The 17683-nt window shown below is 44.2% G+C and overlaps 1 protein-coding gene across 2 annotated transcripts in view; it reads left to right on the top strand.

Moving 5' to 3' along the window:
* The first annotated feature begins 919 nt into the window (after positions 1-919).
* The window catches only part of BLTP2 (bridge-like lipid transfer protein family member 2), a 66555-nt gene continuing 49791 nt past the window's right edge, over positions 920-17683 (top strand). The window contains exons 1-13 of one of the 2 annotated variants that reach the window (XM_075854274.1): positions 920-1049; positions 8894-9026; positions 10369-10418; positions 10569-10719; positions 11277-11395; positions 11592-11652; positions 12246-12459; positions 13237-13345; positions 13426-13550; positions 14322-14389; positions 14671-14816; positions 17236-17354; positions 17511-17674. In XM_075854274.1, coding sequence (XP_075710389.1) covers positions 988-1049; positions 8894-9026; positions 10369-10418; positions 10569-10719; positions 11277-11395; positions 11592-11652; positions 12246-12459; positions 13237-13345; positions 13426-13550; positions 14322-14389; positions 14671-14816; positions 17236-17354; positions 17511-17674 — 1521 coding nt within the window. In that variant the 5' untranslated portion in view covers positions 920-987. Of the gene's footprint in view, positions 1127-8893; positions 9027-10368; positions 10419-10568; positions 10720-11276; positions 11396-11591; positions 11653-12245; positions 12460-13236; positions 13346-13425; positions 13551-14321; positions 14390-14670; positions 14817-17235; positions 17355-17510; positions 17675-17683 lie in introns of both variants that reach the window. The other variant, XM_075854273.1, reaches the window with a different exon arrangement.

The raw sequence follows: 17683 nt of genomic DNA, 5'->3' as shown, positions 1-17683 counted from the left end.
TAAAAGTTAATCGATATATTATAAGCATCTAAAAATGGTACAATTACAAAATACAACTCGTCCCGCAAAAAACAAGCCCTTATACGGCTATGTCGACGGAATAAAAAAAAAGTTACGACTCTTGGAATGCGACTGTGAAAAAACAAAAAATAATCCTTGGTCATTAATGTGCAAAATGACCCGGTCATTAAGGGGTTAATTCACCTCCTCAATGCGGGTGGGGGGGGGGCTGTGCAGTTAGGAGGAACAGGTTTGGGACCCCAGTTCTAGCAATTGGAGGGACCCCCAGCAATAAGACATTTATCACCCATCCTGTGCATAGGTGATTCATATTAACCTTGGGAATAGCCCTGTTTACACCAGCTAATTATTGCTACAGTTTATGTTATCATAATGACAAGTCGCCAGTGAGAATAAAGAATAGGATCAGCGATAAACATTGATCATCGATCGCGCTGCTATCAAAATTGTTATCGGTAAATGACGCTCGTAGACGCACCGACAGCCATCGTTATAAGCAACAATGACACTCCAGACCACAGCAAGGATCGTCCTGACACAACCGACCAGCACTTCCTTGATGGACGACTTTTCGAACCATCGATTGTCCGTCCTTTCTTTTGAAAAAACATCGTTGTTATGGTTTGAGCGATCATGCTGATAACTGCTCAGTGTAAAAGAAAAACGCAATTAATATAAAAGTATCATTTATTGTGGATGAAAGGAATAGATAATTTATAGAAAACAAAAAAATCTCAATATCATTTGTGCGATTGTCTGATACATTCTCCATCATTATCAGCACTGGTATTTATCAGTTATCATGCCAGGCTCCATTACATGGCACACACAGGGCACAGGACCTCGCAGTCCGCTCTCCTCCTCCTCCTCACATGATGCTGCTGCGCTCTGCCCCCTCTCACTTCCTGTTCCCGGGATAGTGGCGGCCTCTACCTCCCCCCCCCCCCCGGAGGAGGAGGGGCCTCCATGCTCTCCCGGATCGGTGTGACAGTGTCAGTTGCCGGTCGGTTGGTGGCCGGGGTTCCGGGGTAGGCACCATGCCCATCATCTCCGCGGTGCTGCTGGCATTGCTGCTGCTGGTGGTCTGCGCCCTGCTGTTAGGACGGTGGGTACCCCGGGTAGAGATAAAGAGAGCGGGCCTGCGGAGCGGACACAGTCTGGGACTGCCGGGTGGAGCTGTCAGACGTGGCGCTGAGGTGTCACTTGTGCTGTCAGAACCCGACTATACCCGCACACGGCCCGGTGACGTCTGTACTGCTGTGCCTCTACCTGCTATCCCAAGCATGATGCATGTCAGTGTCCCCCATACACATCACCAGTCACCCACCCATACATACCACCTGTCAGCCACCCATACACACCACCTGTCAGCCACCCATACACACTACCTGTCAGCCATCCATGCATACCACCTGTCAGCCACCCATGCACACCACCTGTCAGCTACCCATACATACCACCTGTCAGCCACCCATACATTCCACCTGTCAGCCACCCATACATTCCACCTGTCAGCCACCCATACACACCACCTGTCACCCACCCATACACACCACCTGTCACCCACCCATACACACCACCTGTCAGCCACCCATACACACCACCTGTCAGCCACCCATACACATCATCAGTCACCCACCCATACACATCACCAGTCACCCACCCATACACACCACCTGTCAGTCACCCATACACACCACCTGTCAGCCACCCATACACACCACCTGTCAGCCACCCATACACACCACCTGTCAGCCATCCATACACACCACCTGTCAGCCATCCATGCATACCACCTGTCAGCCACCCATGCACACCACCTGTCAGCCACCCATACACATCACCTGTCACCCACCCATACACACCACCTGTCAGCCACCCATACATACCACCTGTCAGCCACCCATACACACCACCTGTCAGCCACCCATACACACCACCTGTCAGCTACCCATACATACCACCTGTCAGCCACCCATACATTCCACCTGTCAGCCACCCATACACTCCACCTGTCAGCCACCCATACACACCACCTGTCACCCACCCATACACACCACCTGTCAGCCACCCATACACACCACCTGTCAGCCACCCATACACATCATCAGTCACCCACCCATACACATCACCAGTCACCCACCCATACACACCACCTGTCAGCCACCCATACACACCACCTGTCAGCCACCCATACACACCACCTGTCAGCCACCCATACACACCACCTGTCAGCCACCCATACACACCACCTGTCAGCCACCCATACACACCACCTGTCAGCCACCCATACACACCACCTGTCAGCCACCCATACACACCACCTGTCAGCCACCCATACACACCACCTGTCAGCCACCCATACACACCACCTGTCAGCCACCCATACATACCACCTGTCAGCCACCCATACACACCACCTGTCAGCCACCCATACACACCACCTGTCAACCACCCATACACACCACCTGTCAGCCACCCATACACACCACCTGCCACCCATACACACCACCTGTCAACCACCCATACACACCACCTGTCAGCCACCCATACACACCACCTGCCACCCATACACACCACCTGTCAGCCACCCATACACACCACCTGTCAGCCACCCATACATACCACCTGTCAACCACCCATACACACCACCTGTCAGCCACCCATACACACCACCTGCCACCCATACACACCACCTGTCACCCACCCATGCATACCACCTGTCAGCCACCCATACACACCACCTGTCAGCCACCCATACATACCACCTGTCAGCCACCCATACACACCACCAGTCAGCCACCCATACACACCACCTGTCAGCCACCCATACACACCACCTGTCAGCCACCCATACACACCACCTGTCAGCCATCCATACACACCACCTGTCAGCCATCCATACACACCACCTGTCAGCCATCCATGCATACCACCTGTCAGCCACCCATACACACCACCTGTCAGCCACCCATACATACCACCTGTCAGCCACCCATACACACCACCTGTCAGCCATCCATACACATCATCAGTCACCCACCCATACACATCACCAGTCACCCACCCATACACACCACCTGTCACCCACCCATACACACACACCACCTGTCAGCCACTCATACACACCACCTGTCAGCCACCCATACACACCACCTGTCAGCCACCCATACACACCACCTGTCAGCCACCCATACACACCACCTGTCAGCCACCCATACACACCACCTGTCAGCCACCCATACACACCACCTGTCAGCCACCCATACATACCACCTGTCAACCACCCATACACACCACCTGTCAGCCTCCCATACACACCACCTGCCACCCATACACACCACCTGTCACCCACCCATACATATCACCGGTCACCCACCAATACATACCACCTGTTGCCCACCCATACACATTACCTGTCACCCACCCATACATACCACCTGTCACTAATATCATCTGTCATCCACCCATGTGTCGTCTGTCACCCACCAATACATACATATCACCTGTGACCCACCCATATATATCACCTGTGACCCACCCATATGTCTTACATATCACTTACCCATACATACATACATGTCCCCTGTCACCCACATATACAAGTCACCTATCATTCACCCATACATACATATCACCTGTCACCCACCTATAGATATTACCTGTCACCCACACATGTCACCTATCACTCACCCATACATCCATGTCATCTGTCAACCACCCATAGATATTATCTATCACCCACCCATACCTGTTGCCCCCTCAATTGTGTTGCCTCTCCCCACGTGTTGCTTTTGCTCCACTTCACGTGTCTTTGCCCCATACGTGTCGCCTTTGACCCATTCATGTCACCTCTGCCCCATACGTGTTGCCTTTTTCTGCCCTATATATGTCATCTTTGCCCACATATGTGTCACCTTTGCCCTCCTCCATATGTGTTGTCTTTGCCCCTATCTCTTTTACATAGCCATAATTTACCTCATATATTTGACACACATCTCCTATATATGTACTATTCCGGGTATGACACACATTGAGGTACAAGCTCTTACAACATACCTATAAAGCATCTCGCTGCCATATTTTTTCTTTGGTGATGACAGTTGTTCGTTTGGGGGTGTAGCCTAATTTTGTCTCAAATGTGCCCCAAGTTTATAATAACGCACCTGAAATAGGTCAGAGCAGTCATGTAAAGGTGGCCAATAATTAGTACGTATATCATTACTGTGTGTCTATGGCGCCAAAACAATTATTTCCAACTCATGGATGGCGCAGTGAACTCACATTTTGTACAGAGCTGTAATAAGGCTCCCATTCAAGTGCATGGGACTTTTACTGTACCTATGCCTCAAATTTCAACGGAAACATAAGAAGGTTTTCTTTGTAGTATTCCGTACGAATCCAACAGAAAAGGATTGTGGCAAGCTCCATCATGTGCTGTATGTACAGAGGCATTATCTGCTGCGTTTAGGGGAGAATGGCGCCGCGCATACAGCACTCCCACTGAGCATGTAGGCGCCTCCGCACATTGCCGTACATTCTCCATGCTCAGATGTGTGCATGAGTTATAAAGGCGGTTTTACACTGGACGATTATCGGGCAGACAAGCAATTATATAACGCTCGTTGCCGATAATTGTCCTTTGTAAAAAGGGCAGCGATCAGCAAATGAACGCGCAAACGCTCGATCAACTGCTGGTTGTATCATTTTAAAAAAGTAAAATATTATCGTTGTTGGTAGCGCACCTTGGTGTGTAAACAGGGAGACGCGCTGCCGACGTGATAATGTATGGGGACGAGTGATCGGAGTAACGACTGCTCCTCCCCATCCATAGCTCCGTGTGACAGGAGCAAACGAGCGCCGATCAACGATGTCTAGTTCATCGGCGCTCGCTGCACCGGCCGAATATCGTCAGGTGTAAAAGGCCCTTTAAGACGTAGGCTACATCCAGACTTTTTCTAATAAGATTTTTTTCCACAGAGTAATCAGAACATTAACAAGTGATTTACAAGAGATTTTGAAGCGATTTGATGGCATCCATGGACAGCGTTTTCTGGGCAATAATAGTGTAGCCTTATGCTGGCCATACGTATAAGTTAGATCAGCTGATCACTTGTCAGATATTTCTGACACCCACGTAACTATTTCATGTCTGTGTAGAATGCATTGTAGAAAGACTGCTGGTATTTTAGGATATAGATATCTGAGGTGTAATACTATGTTATCATGGATCCACCCTGCACCTCACACAATGCTAGGCTTATTTGCAGCTTATTGACACAGGGCTTTACGGTGGTATGCTTGTGGTGTTTACACAAGACAGATCACGCTATAATATTTAGGACACTTCTGTATTTTGTTTAGTATTCATTACCTTTAGTCCTTGGTGTTTTTTCTCTTATTACATTGCATGCCTAAATATTTTATTTTCATTCTCCTAATGAATAAAGTAGGTGATCATAAATTGTAAATGGCTATACATACTTCCTTTACTATAAATACACCGTTTTATTCTTTTAATTCGGCACAGAATCTCCAGGGACGCCACTTAAAATAAAATGGCAATGTAAAGTCTGCGAGTAGTGTTTTATATATTTTTATTTTTTTTAAATCAGACAAATCTCATTTATTGTACCTAATGTTACGCTCACAGCAACGGGTGACCAGGTCCACGCAATCCGGTTCAGGTCCCAGCATCAAGCAACTGGGTGGGAATGTGTAAGCATGGCCTCACAAGTCACTTAAGCTTTCCCCCAGTAGTGAGTATAGAATTCCCCTTGGTAGTTACAGCTGTGCCCACTCTTCCCCTCTAGGAGTGAAAATTGTGTTCCTCACACTTCCCTATAATTCTTCAGTCGCCAGAGTAGATAACGACCCCCACTTCCCCAGTAGTCACAGCAGCCCTTCTTCCCACTTCCTCAGTAGTCACAGCAGGCCTCCCCCCCCCATTTCCCCAGTATTCACAGCAGGCTTCCTCCCAATGTTTCCTGTAGTCGCAGCAGGCCTCTTTCCCACTTTCCAAGTATTCATAACAGGACCCTTCCCCACTTTCCCAGTAGTCACAGCAGGCCTCCTCCCCACTTTCCCAGTAGTCACAGCAGGCCTCCTCCTCACTTTCCCAGTAGTCACAGCAGGCCTCCTCCCCACTTTCCCAGTAGTCACAACAGGCCTTCTCCCCACTTTTCCAGTAGCCACAGCAGACCTCCCCACTTTCCTGGTAGTCACAACAACCCTTCTCCCCACTTCCCCAGAAGTCACAGCAGACCGCCTCCCCACTTTCCCAGTAGTCACAGTATGCCTCCTCCCCACTATTCCAGCAGTCACAGCAGGCCTCCTCCCCACTATTCCAGCAGTCACAGCAGGCCTCCTCCTCACTTTCCCAGTAGTCACAGCAGGCCTCCTCCCCATATTTCCAGCAGTCACAGCAGGCCTTCTTACCACTTTCCCATTAGCCACAGTGGACCTCCCAGCCCACCCCTCCTGCTGTAGTGACAGTAAGGCCCCTATGTACTCACTCTGCAATGTGCCTCTTGCAGATGTCTCTGCTAGCCAATGCAGGAGGATCACACAGCTGATGGTATGACAAGGGTTGTATTCTTTCTCTGCTTGGCTGGAGTGGTCTATAACTACTTCTGCTGGGAGAGATAAAACTTGATACTGGCAGTGACCGCATCCCGCATAGAAGGCAAAAAACAAAACCTTGTTTCCAGGGCCGTTTTTCCTGCCATGGTGACCTGATGCCGGGTTTTGTCCAGCACTTATGTATTCTCTTCAATGGCAAAAAACTTGGTATGAATGTTTTTCTTCCAAATACCAGTGCCGCGGATCAAGGTTATATACAGCCTATAGAAGCAGTAGTTGTGCGGCTCCTCGTGATCGATCTGTTCTGGAGATGGCTCCTCTGTGCTTTAACCACTGGAAAATATAATAAGAAGTGGTTACATTTGTATCTGATTTGATAGACAGAGCTGTGTAAGGGCCTGTTCACATCAGCGTTGGTTTCCGTTGAGGGGTTCCGTTGGACATTTCCGTCGGAGGAACCCCTCAACGGAAAGGCAAACGGAAACCGTAGGTTCCGTTTGCATTACCATTAATTTCAATGGTAACACTTCCGTTGCTTATGGTTTCCGTTTGTCACAGTTGTGTAAGGTTTCCGTTTTTTGAACGGAATCAATAGCGCAGTCGACTGCGCTATTGATTCCGTAGAAAAACGGAACCGTTTCACAACGGTGACAAACGGTAACCATTAGCAATGTATCCCTCACCATCGAGATGAATAGTGATGCAAAAGGAAGCTATGGTTTCCGTTTGCCTTTCCGTTGAGAGGTTTCCCCGACGGAAAGCTCCGACTGAACCTCTCAACGGAAACCAACGCTGATGTGAACGCTGCCTAACTGAGCTGTCATCACACGTTTTATTCCATTTTAACACTTTGTGCATCAGCTTGACACCCTACATACTTGGCATACACTTGTTACATCGTTAGTTGCCCATTTTCACAGAAGATTAATAGGTGGATGTCATACTGTTATACGCTTAAAACTCAATTTACTGTTTTTCCCCCTATTTTTTAATTATGCAATTGGTGAAAGTTTACTATGAAAGAAATTATTTTACATAGGCTTTTTTGCCCAAGTAAAGACATTGATGCCATATGAAATGTTGAAATGTTATCAACATTCAACAACAATGATTGGGTATGTATATTGGCATAATAAAGTGACATAAGTTGTAATAAACACATTTTATTAGACCGCAATACATGGTTAAAAACATTTAAAATAGCATCAACTTGCTCTATACAAAGAATTTTGGAGCTGCCACCATGATAAGTGGCCAACAATAAGCCCCCACTGAACCTCCTATGCGCTCAACACAAAATGCTGATGCACAATGTTAAATGTTGAATTTTTGGGAGCCCAACCTCTGTGACCCCCTTTCAATTGCTAGAACAAAGTGGCAGTAGCACTAGAAAATCGACTTGCGGCCTCTGGGGGAAAAAAAAATGTTTTGAGCTGTCAGGTGACAATGTGGCAGCGGCATCTGGAAAGCAATCGGTGTGGATCGGAGCGGTCAGAGCGCCCACTGACAAGCATTGATGGTATATCCTAGCAACTGGTCATCGATTTCTTTACAGAGACAATCCTTTTAAAGAGCCTTGATCCAATTCTTGGTTTGTGCTCATGCAATTGCTAAGTTTTTGGGAAAACTCCTACAAGAGTTTGGGCATGTTCACACAACTTTTTTTCAGGCGTATTTTGGAGCATAAAAGGCTCGTATTTCTCTCCAAAATCCACTTGAAGTAAGCCCGCAAACAGTTTCCCATCGATTTAAATGGTAAATACACTGCGTTGTTCATTTGAGCCGTATCCGTACGCTGCTGAATTTAAAAAAAAACACGGAAAAATACATGTCACTTCTGGAGGGATTTCTGGAGCTGATTTTTCATTGACACTACAAAAAACGCTTCAAAATATGCATCAAAATTCGCTTGCAAACACCAAAATCAGCTCCATAAACGCCTGGATTCAGAGGTTGGCTTCCCTTTGAAATCAGCCTCGTATTTCTCTGCCTCAAACATACGCCATGTGAACATACCCATATTTCCGAGTCTTCCGAGAGCCTGTTTATGCATTGATACTTCCCTACAAGCTGAGTGACAATTATTTATCGGGCTCCAATGGTTGTCGCCGAGCTTTTCCAGAAACAGATATAATTACGAAGAACGCAGATCTATTTTTGTTACCACTTGACAGAATATAACCGTTCAAGAACTATTTACTATTAAATTGTATTGTAGGGTAAAGGGCCTCATACGATTTATTACGCACGCATAGATAAAGTGTAACAAATCCTCGTGTCCCATCTGCAGATGGCTGCTTTATCGCCTGGCCAGTAGCTGGTGTCAGAGGAAACTCGGAGCAGAATTGAAAATCGGAAGCCTTGGATTCCTATGGTTCCAAAACATCAGTTTGAAGTTTGGGAAGCAGCAGCAGCAAACCCTGGTGAGAACATGTTGTGTATCCGGTGTTGTGGAAGAACCGGAATTAAACTTCCTAAGTAGAATGTTCGGTAGATCAGAAAAATGTCTCCTCATTTCCTGTACTTTTTCGATCTGTACATTGGGTGTGTACACAGCAGAGTCAGCCGGGTAATTGACCTGTGTTCTGATCACTGGGGGATATCTGCAAGAAGCAATACCTTAGAAACCTTTCATAGGAAAATATTGAGTAGAAAATTGCGAGAGCATGTGCATCAATTTTTTTTTTTTTTATATAATATATATTTTCTTCATGTCGGACAGATTTTATTATTGTTAGATGGTCATTGTATTATGTTTCAACGGGCGCTATTGCGCCATTCAGGAGTGGCCATTCAGACTGGGATGCATAATACTTAGCACATGTGGTGCACACTTTTAAAGGGTGCAATAGTACCCAGCACAGCACTATGATGATCTGCACTTTATTTGGTATTTTGCACTTTTTTTTAATCGAAATAACGACATATTCTAAAACATACGTATCCGAGAAGACCAAAAAAAAACCAGAATATATGAAAAAAACCCACATGATAATATCAAATAGGACTTGACAGAGGGGTCTGTAAGGTGGAGTCTTTCTCAATCTCCTCAGCTGTAACTTGGGTCTGAATATGGCTTTATATGTCACTGTGACTGTAAGCATGCTGATAGTGTCCCATCCCTTTCACAAAACCAACAACCCAACCCTTTGGCCCAGTTCACACAGCGTTTTTTGCAGGCAGAAAAATTCTGCCTCAGAATTCCTTTAGGAATTTTGAGGCAGATTTTGAAACTGCCTGCATGTATTTTTCTGGGTTTTTTGGGGGCGTTTTTCCGGCCATTGAAGCTGATGCAAGGACTGTGGTTTTTCTGCCTCCCATTGATTTCAATGGGAGATCAGAGGCGGTAACTAGCCAATTTTTTTTTCCACGAGCCGCTAAAAGCCATCCGGGAAAAAAATAACCGTCTCTGCCACCCATTGAAATCAATGGAGGGCTATTTCGACCATTTATGGCGCTGATTCCGATGTGGTTTCCAAATCAGAGGCGGTAACTGGCCAATTTTTTTTTCCACGAGCCGCTAAAAGCCATCTGGGAAAAAAATAAACATCTCTGCCACCCATTGAAATCAATGGAGGGCTATTTCGGCCGTTTTTGGCGCTGATTCCGATGCGGTTTCCACGTCAATATCAGTGCCAAAAAACTGTGCCAACTGACCTTTTGTTTTCCATGAATTCACCTTGGATTTGGGTTGTGTTGTTTTTTTTAAGGGCAATGTCAAATTCACTGGCATATTTGAGATCAATATTCATTTACTTATTTTAGGAAATTGACAGTATCTGGATATCTAGCAAGTTGCTGAACCATGAGTTACCGTAAGTACTGCGTTTGACACCGTAGCTTTTCGATAAATATTTCTCAACATTATTATTTTAGTCGATTTTCTTACTCGTGGGGGGCAGTTCATTCTAACAGGCAGTAAGTTTGTATGACAGGGGCATCATTTTTATTTGTTTTACTTCCAGTCACTACTTTGCTCTGTGTTTCGGAGAAGTTCGCATTCGAACAGACCTACAAGGGTTATCGCCATCGCAACCACAGGTTTCTGATGCTCCATCTGAAGTTACGTCAGAGAAAGCAACCTTTAACCCATCAATACTGAAAGTTTTGTCTCAAGTACGTTGCTCTTTTTCAACAAATAGTTTAGCAGTTCTGGTGCTTGTGGCTTAAACGGGTTATGCGGAGACCAAATCTGATTAGCAGTGTAGTATGTGAGCGCACTGCTAATATACATTCCGTCCCCCGTCGTGCTGATTCTGAGATTTTCATCAATTTTTATAGCGCTGCCCGGGGACCAAAAGTCTAGTTGCACAGCCTTCTTTGATGATGATATGACTTTGTCACGTGACCGACCCCGCTGTACTCCATGTACAAGCAGGAGCAGTAGTATAGCGAGTACAGCGGGATCGGTCACATGATGAAGAGTTGTATCGTCATGAAACTTCCCCCAATTTCATAGGGATTAAAAATTGGGGGGAAATTACACCAAAAGGCATATACTGAACACTCTTTTTATTTTTAGTAGTTGTTTTGCACTTCTCTGCTGCGGTAGCGTGGTGTCTCCCAGTCCGACCACTACACCTATGAATATATTTTTATTAGGACGTATAATATTTGTATTACTACCATATGAACTAATATGAAATGGTGACATAAATCTTTCTATTTTGCAGCTATTGTCTGTACACTTGGACTCTGTGAACATCATGGTTCTCAACGTGGCCGTCTCAGATTCTCTCTGGCACATGACCTTAACAAAGACAGCCATTGTACTGGACAGTGATGGACAAAGGTAACCATTCGCTTTCCTCGGTAGGGTTTATGTAACTGAAAATGAGTCCGTAATACAAGAATTGTAAGATGATAACTATCTCCATTTCTAGGTTTGTTTTTTTGGGCTATTGAGAAAACTTGAGAAGTTTTTTGTTATTACAGGGTTGTCCCTGAATAGATAAAAAAGCTTTAATAGTTTCCTGTTTTACTTGCAGAATGGACTGCACACTGAGCCTTAACCAGCTGGCGAGCAAGTTACTAAAGAGCAGTAAGCAGGTGAGGATTCAAATAAAATCCATCTCCTTTCTGAATACAATTTTCACCCGCCCATAAAATTTTACCCGACTTCAAATTAACTCCTTTATCGCTGTTTAGAGATTTCCAACGTGGACCTATCCGTTTGGACATCAGTAAGGTTTTCAGCTCCTAACCCCTTGTTGTTATCTTATTACATATAAAAAGATAAATTCAGGTGGATTATTTCTGTAATGGTAACCCCAACAGCTTTGTGATCTTATATGGCAGAATTAAGTCCCATTTACATGGGCCAATGATCGCCCAATCATCGCTCTGGGTAAACAGGGCGTCGATCAGCCAATGAACGAGCAAATGCTTGTTCGCCGGCTGATCACCTCTTTTATGCAGCCCTTAAGCCATCGAAGTCGGCAGCACCTCCCCCTCCCCCCTCCCGTGTAAACAGGTGACGTGCTGCCGACAATTTGTAAACTGTATGGTGATCGAACGATTGGATTAACGATCATTTCTCCCCATAATTCCATTAACTTTTCTGAAAAAGAAAAAAAAAACATCATAACCGACATAGATGAAATATCTAATTTTATTGACCATTTTCACTCCTATGATTGTAGGGTGAAGCCTGCCTGGCAGAGCTCTCCCTGGCACTTACTCTGGAATGCAGCATTAACGAGAGGAGCTTACAGGCCGTCGGTCTGAGGGTGCGAAGCCTACACGCAGAGATGCACGAGAGTCTGTTCCACAGTGACTTGCTGCAAAATAGACTGGTTTCAGCAATGCAGGCGAACACTGGCGAGACTAGCCGTACAGAGGAACAGGCAAACACAGGTTGGCACCAAGGGCATCACAAGTTAATTGTTGACAGAGCTGGAACATGTCCGCTTCATATCACTTTATACATAACTCTGTATAAATAATATTATGTGTATAACAATTGTTGGAATGAAAAGTTTGTGACTACTACTTAAAGCAGACCCTCTTAAAGTTTTTTTTTATTTAATAATGAAAATGTGCGCCTCCATGATTTCGGGAATATTCACACGTTGAAGTCTTATCGTGGTAAAAGCATCAAGTATCATTATGTGTATGATCTTAATTATTATAGGAGTTGGTCATTGTACGCAGGCCATCATGGGCCGTGAAAACGAGCGTCGATGAATGAGACCGCTCGTTGATTGGCGCTCGCTCATTTCACTAGGAGTTATGATCAGTTATATATGGGGACGAGCGATCGTTCCCATATATTTCCCTTATGTCTGCAGCACAGATCTGCTGCCGACTAGCGGCCATTTTATTGACCGCATAAACGAGCTGATCAGCCAATGAACGAGCATTTGCTCGTTCATCGGCTGATCTTTGTCCTGTTTACACCGGGCAATGATCGGGAATGGGCGTTCATATGAACTCTCGTTTGCCCGATCATTGGCCCACGGAAAAAGGCCTTTAGGTTATGTTCACATGCAGCAGATTTGTTTCAGTCCCATTCACGTGAATGAGGTTTGCAGAAACAGTGAACAAGAAAGTTATCTATTCTGATAAATGATTTGGTCATGACCAGTCGAAACACTCGTTTAATACCTACATTACTTAACTTTTCCTTGACAGGAGAAATCACGGCTCCTAAGTGGCTGCAGCTGGTAGAGCGACTACCGTGCAGGCTGGATGTGGGGTTTGAGAGCAGCACGGTTGTCCTGTCAATGAACAGTCAGCAAAGGTAATTCCTGCACGTGGTGATGAAAAGCTAAAATAGATTTCAAATCATGTCGATGCTTTAACCCCCTGTTTATTTCTTAGGCACTTAAACTGGACTCTGAAACTCCTAAAATTTTCTTATGTACGGGAGGAGGATCAGCTGCCCATGCGAAAGTTCATAGGCACCTCGGAACTGGCACAAATGAACTCTGAACTCCTAATAGAAGGTCTGCCTTCACATTTCTGTTTTCTATTTCAAGGGCAAAATTGGAATTGAAGAATTTTATGGCATTGAAGATGAACTCTGTCTGTAGTGTATGGACAATATTGTCTCTATATTAAATAGAAACTTCGGAGTTCCCTATTGTAATTATAGATAAAAAGAGTATTCCAGCCTCTAGAATTTTTCACCTATGCACTGGATAGGGGAAAATGCTATATCGGTGGGCATCTAACTTCTGGGACCACCACCGATCGGCGGACCCCGGTCCCTCGTTCCCACAAGACAGGCGGCTAGGAGGAGTTTGAACGGTGCAGAGGCTGGGCATGCGCAGTGCCGCCCTATTTAAAGTGTATGGGGATGCTGGAAACGGTTGGGCGCTGTGCCCAATGCTGGTGGCTGGAATACCCCTTTATGTGGCTGTTAATAAAACATTTTTGGCCCCTCCTCTTTGCTAAGAAGTGGATGAAATCTTCTTAAGTCATTGCTTAGCGGACAAAGGCCACGACCCACTGGGGACAACAGTGGATCTCTTGTTATAGAAGTACCGGGTACCACTATTTATACATGCTACCCTATAAATCTGGCTGGCAGATTATGAACTGTGTGGGGCTTTTAAGTTAAGAAGTTATTTCTTTATTTTTTTTATGCTGCTAAATGAGGTTTTCCTAAGTGCTCATATTCTAGGTATTTGTTTGGAGTTGTAGTGTCCGGCTGCTCGTAATATTGCAACGTAAATTGAAGATAACACTGTACTGTCTATGGCTTTTGTCTTTAGATGGTTTGTTACTGTCACAGAGCCGACAAAGGATCCTCTGCCTAAATCATTTGAAGGCTGGTGTTCAGGTGAGGCGCTGTTCTCCATGTCACTATTTGGATGCATGACAAGAAAACATCTTAGGTTGGCTTTAGACTGTTGATGAAACATCTGCCCGTCCTGAGAAACTCAGTGAGGTGTAAATGGTCCCTATTATTTGAGAAAGACATAAATTCATATGTTGTATAATTTAAAGGAGTTTCAGAATTTAGATAATATTTCAGAAAATACCACAAAGTTGATTCAAGTTATCAAAAAAACATTAGTCGCTTGATGTTATATGAATGATTAACTCTTTATACCTTATTAGGTCACCTCTATCGATATCCAGAGTAACGTGGCTCTTAATACTTGCATTATTCACTACCGCCACCAGGAGTTCTCTCATTGGTTCAGCTTGCTGGCGCTGGATCGCCAAATGCACAGGGTTTCTAAAGCCTCAACCAAAAATAATCGGTAGGGAAATTTGCCACTTTTATTTTTTATTTTGATGTTTATAGAATGAAACTGTCGACTTGTACATTTTAATTGTAGTTTAAATACAGTTAAATGACTAGGTACTTTTTTAATTTCTTTCACGTTGCACATTTAAAGTATAACTAAACTTTTAAAAAAAAAATTAAATGTCATTGTGACGTCATAAGTTTTGTTAGGTGGGGGTCTGAGCACTGAGACCCCCACCGATCACTAAAACGAAGCGACAGAAGTGCTCGTATGAGAGATGTGCTGCTTAGTTTCTGGTCGGCTTTCGTCGGAGCGGTGTGCGGACTCAATAGAAAGTAATGCTCACTCACACTCATTCTGCCGCTTCGTTTTAGCGATCCGTGGGGGTCTCAGTGCTCAGATCCCCACTGATCAAAACTTATGACATGTCAAAAGTTTTTTAAAAATTTAGTTACACTTTAAATTGTAATCTCCTAATGTAAAAAAAATAAGCATGCGTAAATGTCCTTTTTGTTGTCCTCGAGTTTTTAGAATTTTCATTTAGCATTTTTTATGCTTAATTCAAACTGAGGTTTTCCCTCACGTCCGTCAATTATCTAATAATACAAAAAGGATAACAAATCTCAGCAGAAGAGAAACCTGGAACAGCTACTGGCAGGATAATGGGTCTCCAGAATGCAGTGGGATATAAGCCTTATGTAAGATTTTACCCAGCTTTCCTAAACTCCTGAACAGGAAATCTGATAATTCATGCAGCGATAGATGAGTGGATTTATAACTGCATAACTAAGTGGCTTTTCCATTAAATATTTTTGTCTGACTTTGGGAACTGGTATTTTTCATTCATATCCCAGTATGACTAGAAAACAGACGTCCAGCACTATATGTCCCATCGCAAAGAATTAAAGATGACTATTGTCTTTTCTATGATGGCACAGGCAATCACTTAAATTCTTAGGATTTTTTCTGCTTAAGACCCAGTTCATTATAATTTGTCCATCTGCCTTGTTAGATATGAAGATACTATGGGGCTCCAAATTGATTGCTTTGTGCAACACAAGGCCCAATATCTTTGCTTGCAGTGTATAAATCCAATGTTCTCTTTCCCAGTCCCTTACTCTAGTAATATGGTATTGTTAATTGGGTTAAAACGTCTATTTTGGTACTTACCTGTGAATTATTTTTAGTAATAGAATGTTTTTTTTCAAAAATCCTACTAGCCTAAAGAGGACCTGTCACTACGACATATAAGTTGAACTGGTTAACTGACCTAAATAGCAATGTCTCCCAGATTCCATCACTGTTTCTTTTCCTGTTCCAGAAATATGGCCCATTGTTGTTTTGGCTACCTATATGCTAATTAGCCAACAGGGCGTGAACTACCTGCAAGCTGCCTCGTGCTTATTGGTCAGCATCAGATGCAGGGAAGCTAGCTCCACCTCTTTGGCTGACTAAAGGAAATTAGTATATAGGGAGCCAACTAAATAGTGGGCCATATCTCTGGAATGGGGGCTCCAGAAAAAAACAAAACAGTGCTGGAATTGGGGAGTTAGCGCTATTCAGGTGAGTTAACCCAGTCAACTTATATGACCTAGTGACAGGTCCTCTTTAAACAATATGTTTTTAAATATGTATCTGAACCTGAAGAGGTTGCACCGTGCTTGCTTGTGGACCTGCTAGGACAGAGCTCAATGCGTGTTTCTTATGAAGCATACTCTCTTTCCTCCTCCCATCTCTCAATTTCCTATCCTGAGTGCCTGTGTCTCGTCCCCTCTCCTTCCCTGACATGACTGTTTAAAAAATGGAGTTCAGAAGTCTCCTCAAGGATATATAACCCGCTGTGTATAAAAACACAACCTTCTTTAAACACAGATAGCTTACCACTGTCCAGGTATAAGAGGGCAAGAGCAGGGGAGTAATACAGAACTGCTTGATTAGATTACACAAAGTGTTTGTTTCTGGTCTATAAGCATGGAGACACATAGGTTTGCATAGGAGCTGTATACACGAAACAATAGTATATTTTTAATCATAACTCTTTGCAAAGTTGCTTTGTTTTTCATTTTAGACGCATTGGAGCACAGAAAAATAATCCATATTAACCATAGATGTTAGATTGTGTTTTTATGCTCACTGTCGACCAGTAATAACTTATTGGACAGTATTGTATATTGAAGTTGTCAGTCACGCTCTCCATTGAGATTCTCTAATATCCGTGGCTGGTTATAGCGTAAGCCATTATTCCAAACCTCTATTTGTATTCCATTATAGGAGAATAAATCGGTTTCCTGGAAACTTTTCTGACTTGTGTCCCTACTTTGTACTTTGTTTTGTAAAAAGGGTGTTTATTAGTAAAGAAAAAAATAATAAATCCTGTTAATCTTAATATTCAGGCAATATGTCTTACATGTTTAATGTCTTTTCATTTTAGACCTCTTCCTGTGATTTTGGCTCCAATAGTTTTCAACTCCAACATCTCTAATGTCAACGTGTCTGTCCAGCTTGGTGAAGCACAGCCCTTTGCTGTAGGATTTTCCTCCGTTTCACTGGGTACGTTACGTTTTGCGGCAGTTAGTTTTCTTTATTCAGTAGACACATGTCTGAACGAACAGTAGAAATGGGAAATACTGGGAACGATAGTGCAACCAAGATGCGAGTGTGTTGGATGTTGAAGAGGATGCTACTAATCTCTTGTTTCTCATGCAGAGTTCAAGCACCTGCGCACACAGAATCTCCACCAGAGGGCGCTACTCTCTGTTAGTAATCTCTGCTGGAGAGTGGGCAAAGATTCGCACATTCAGCAAGCGCTGCACCCAATAAACACACATGTATGGGGCGAGGCTTTTGTACTTGATTCGTTTAGCTTACAGGTAAGAACA

This window comes from Rhinoderma darwinii, chromosome 2 (genome assembly GCF_050947455.1).
Source record: "Rhinoderma darwinii isolate aRhiDar2 chromosome 2, aRhiDar2.hap1, whole genome shotgun sequence".
Lineage (NCBI taxonomy): Eukaryota > Metazoa > Chordata > Amphibia > Anura > Rhinodermatidae > Rhinoderma > Rhinoderma darwinii.
This window is presented reverse-complemented; position numbering and strand designations above follow the sequence as displayed.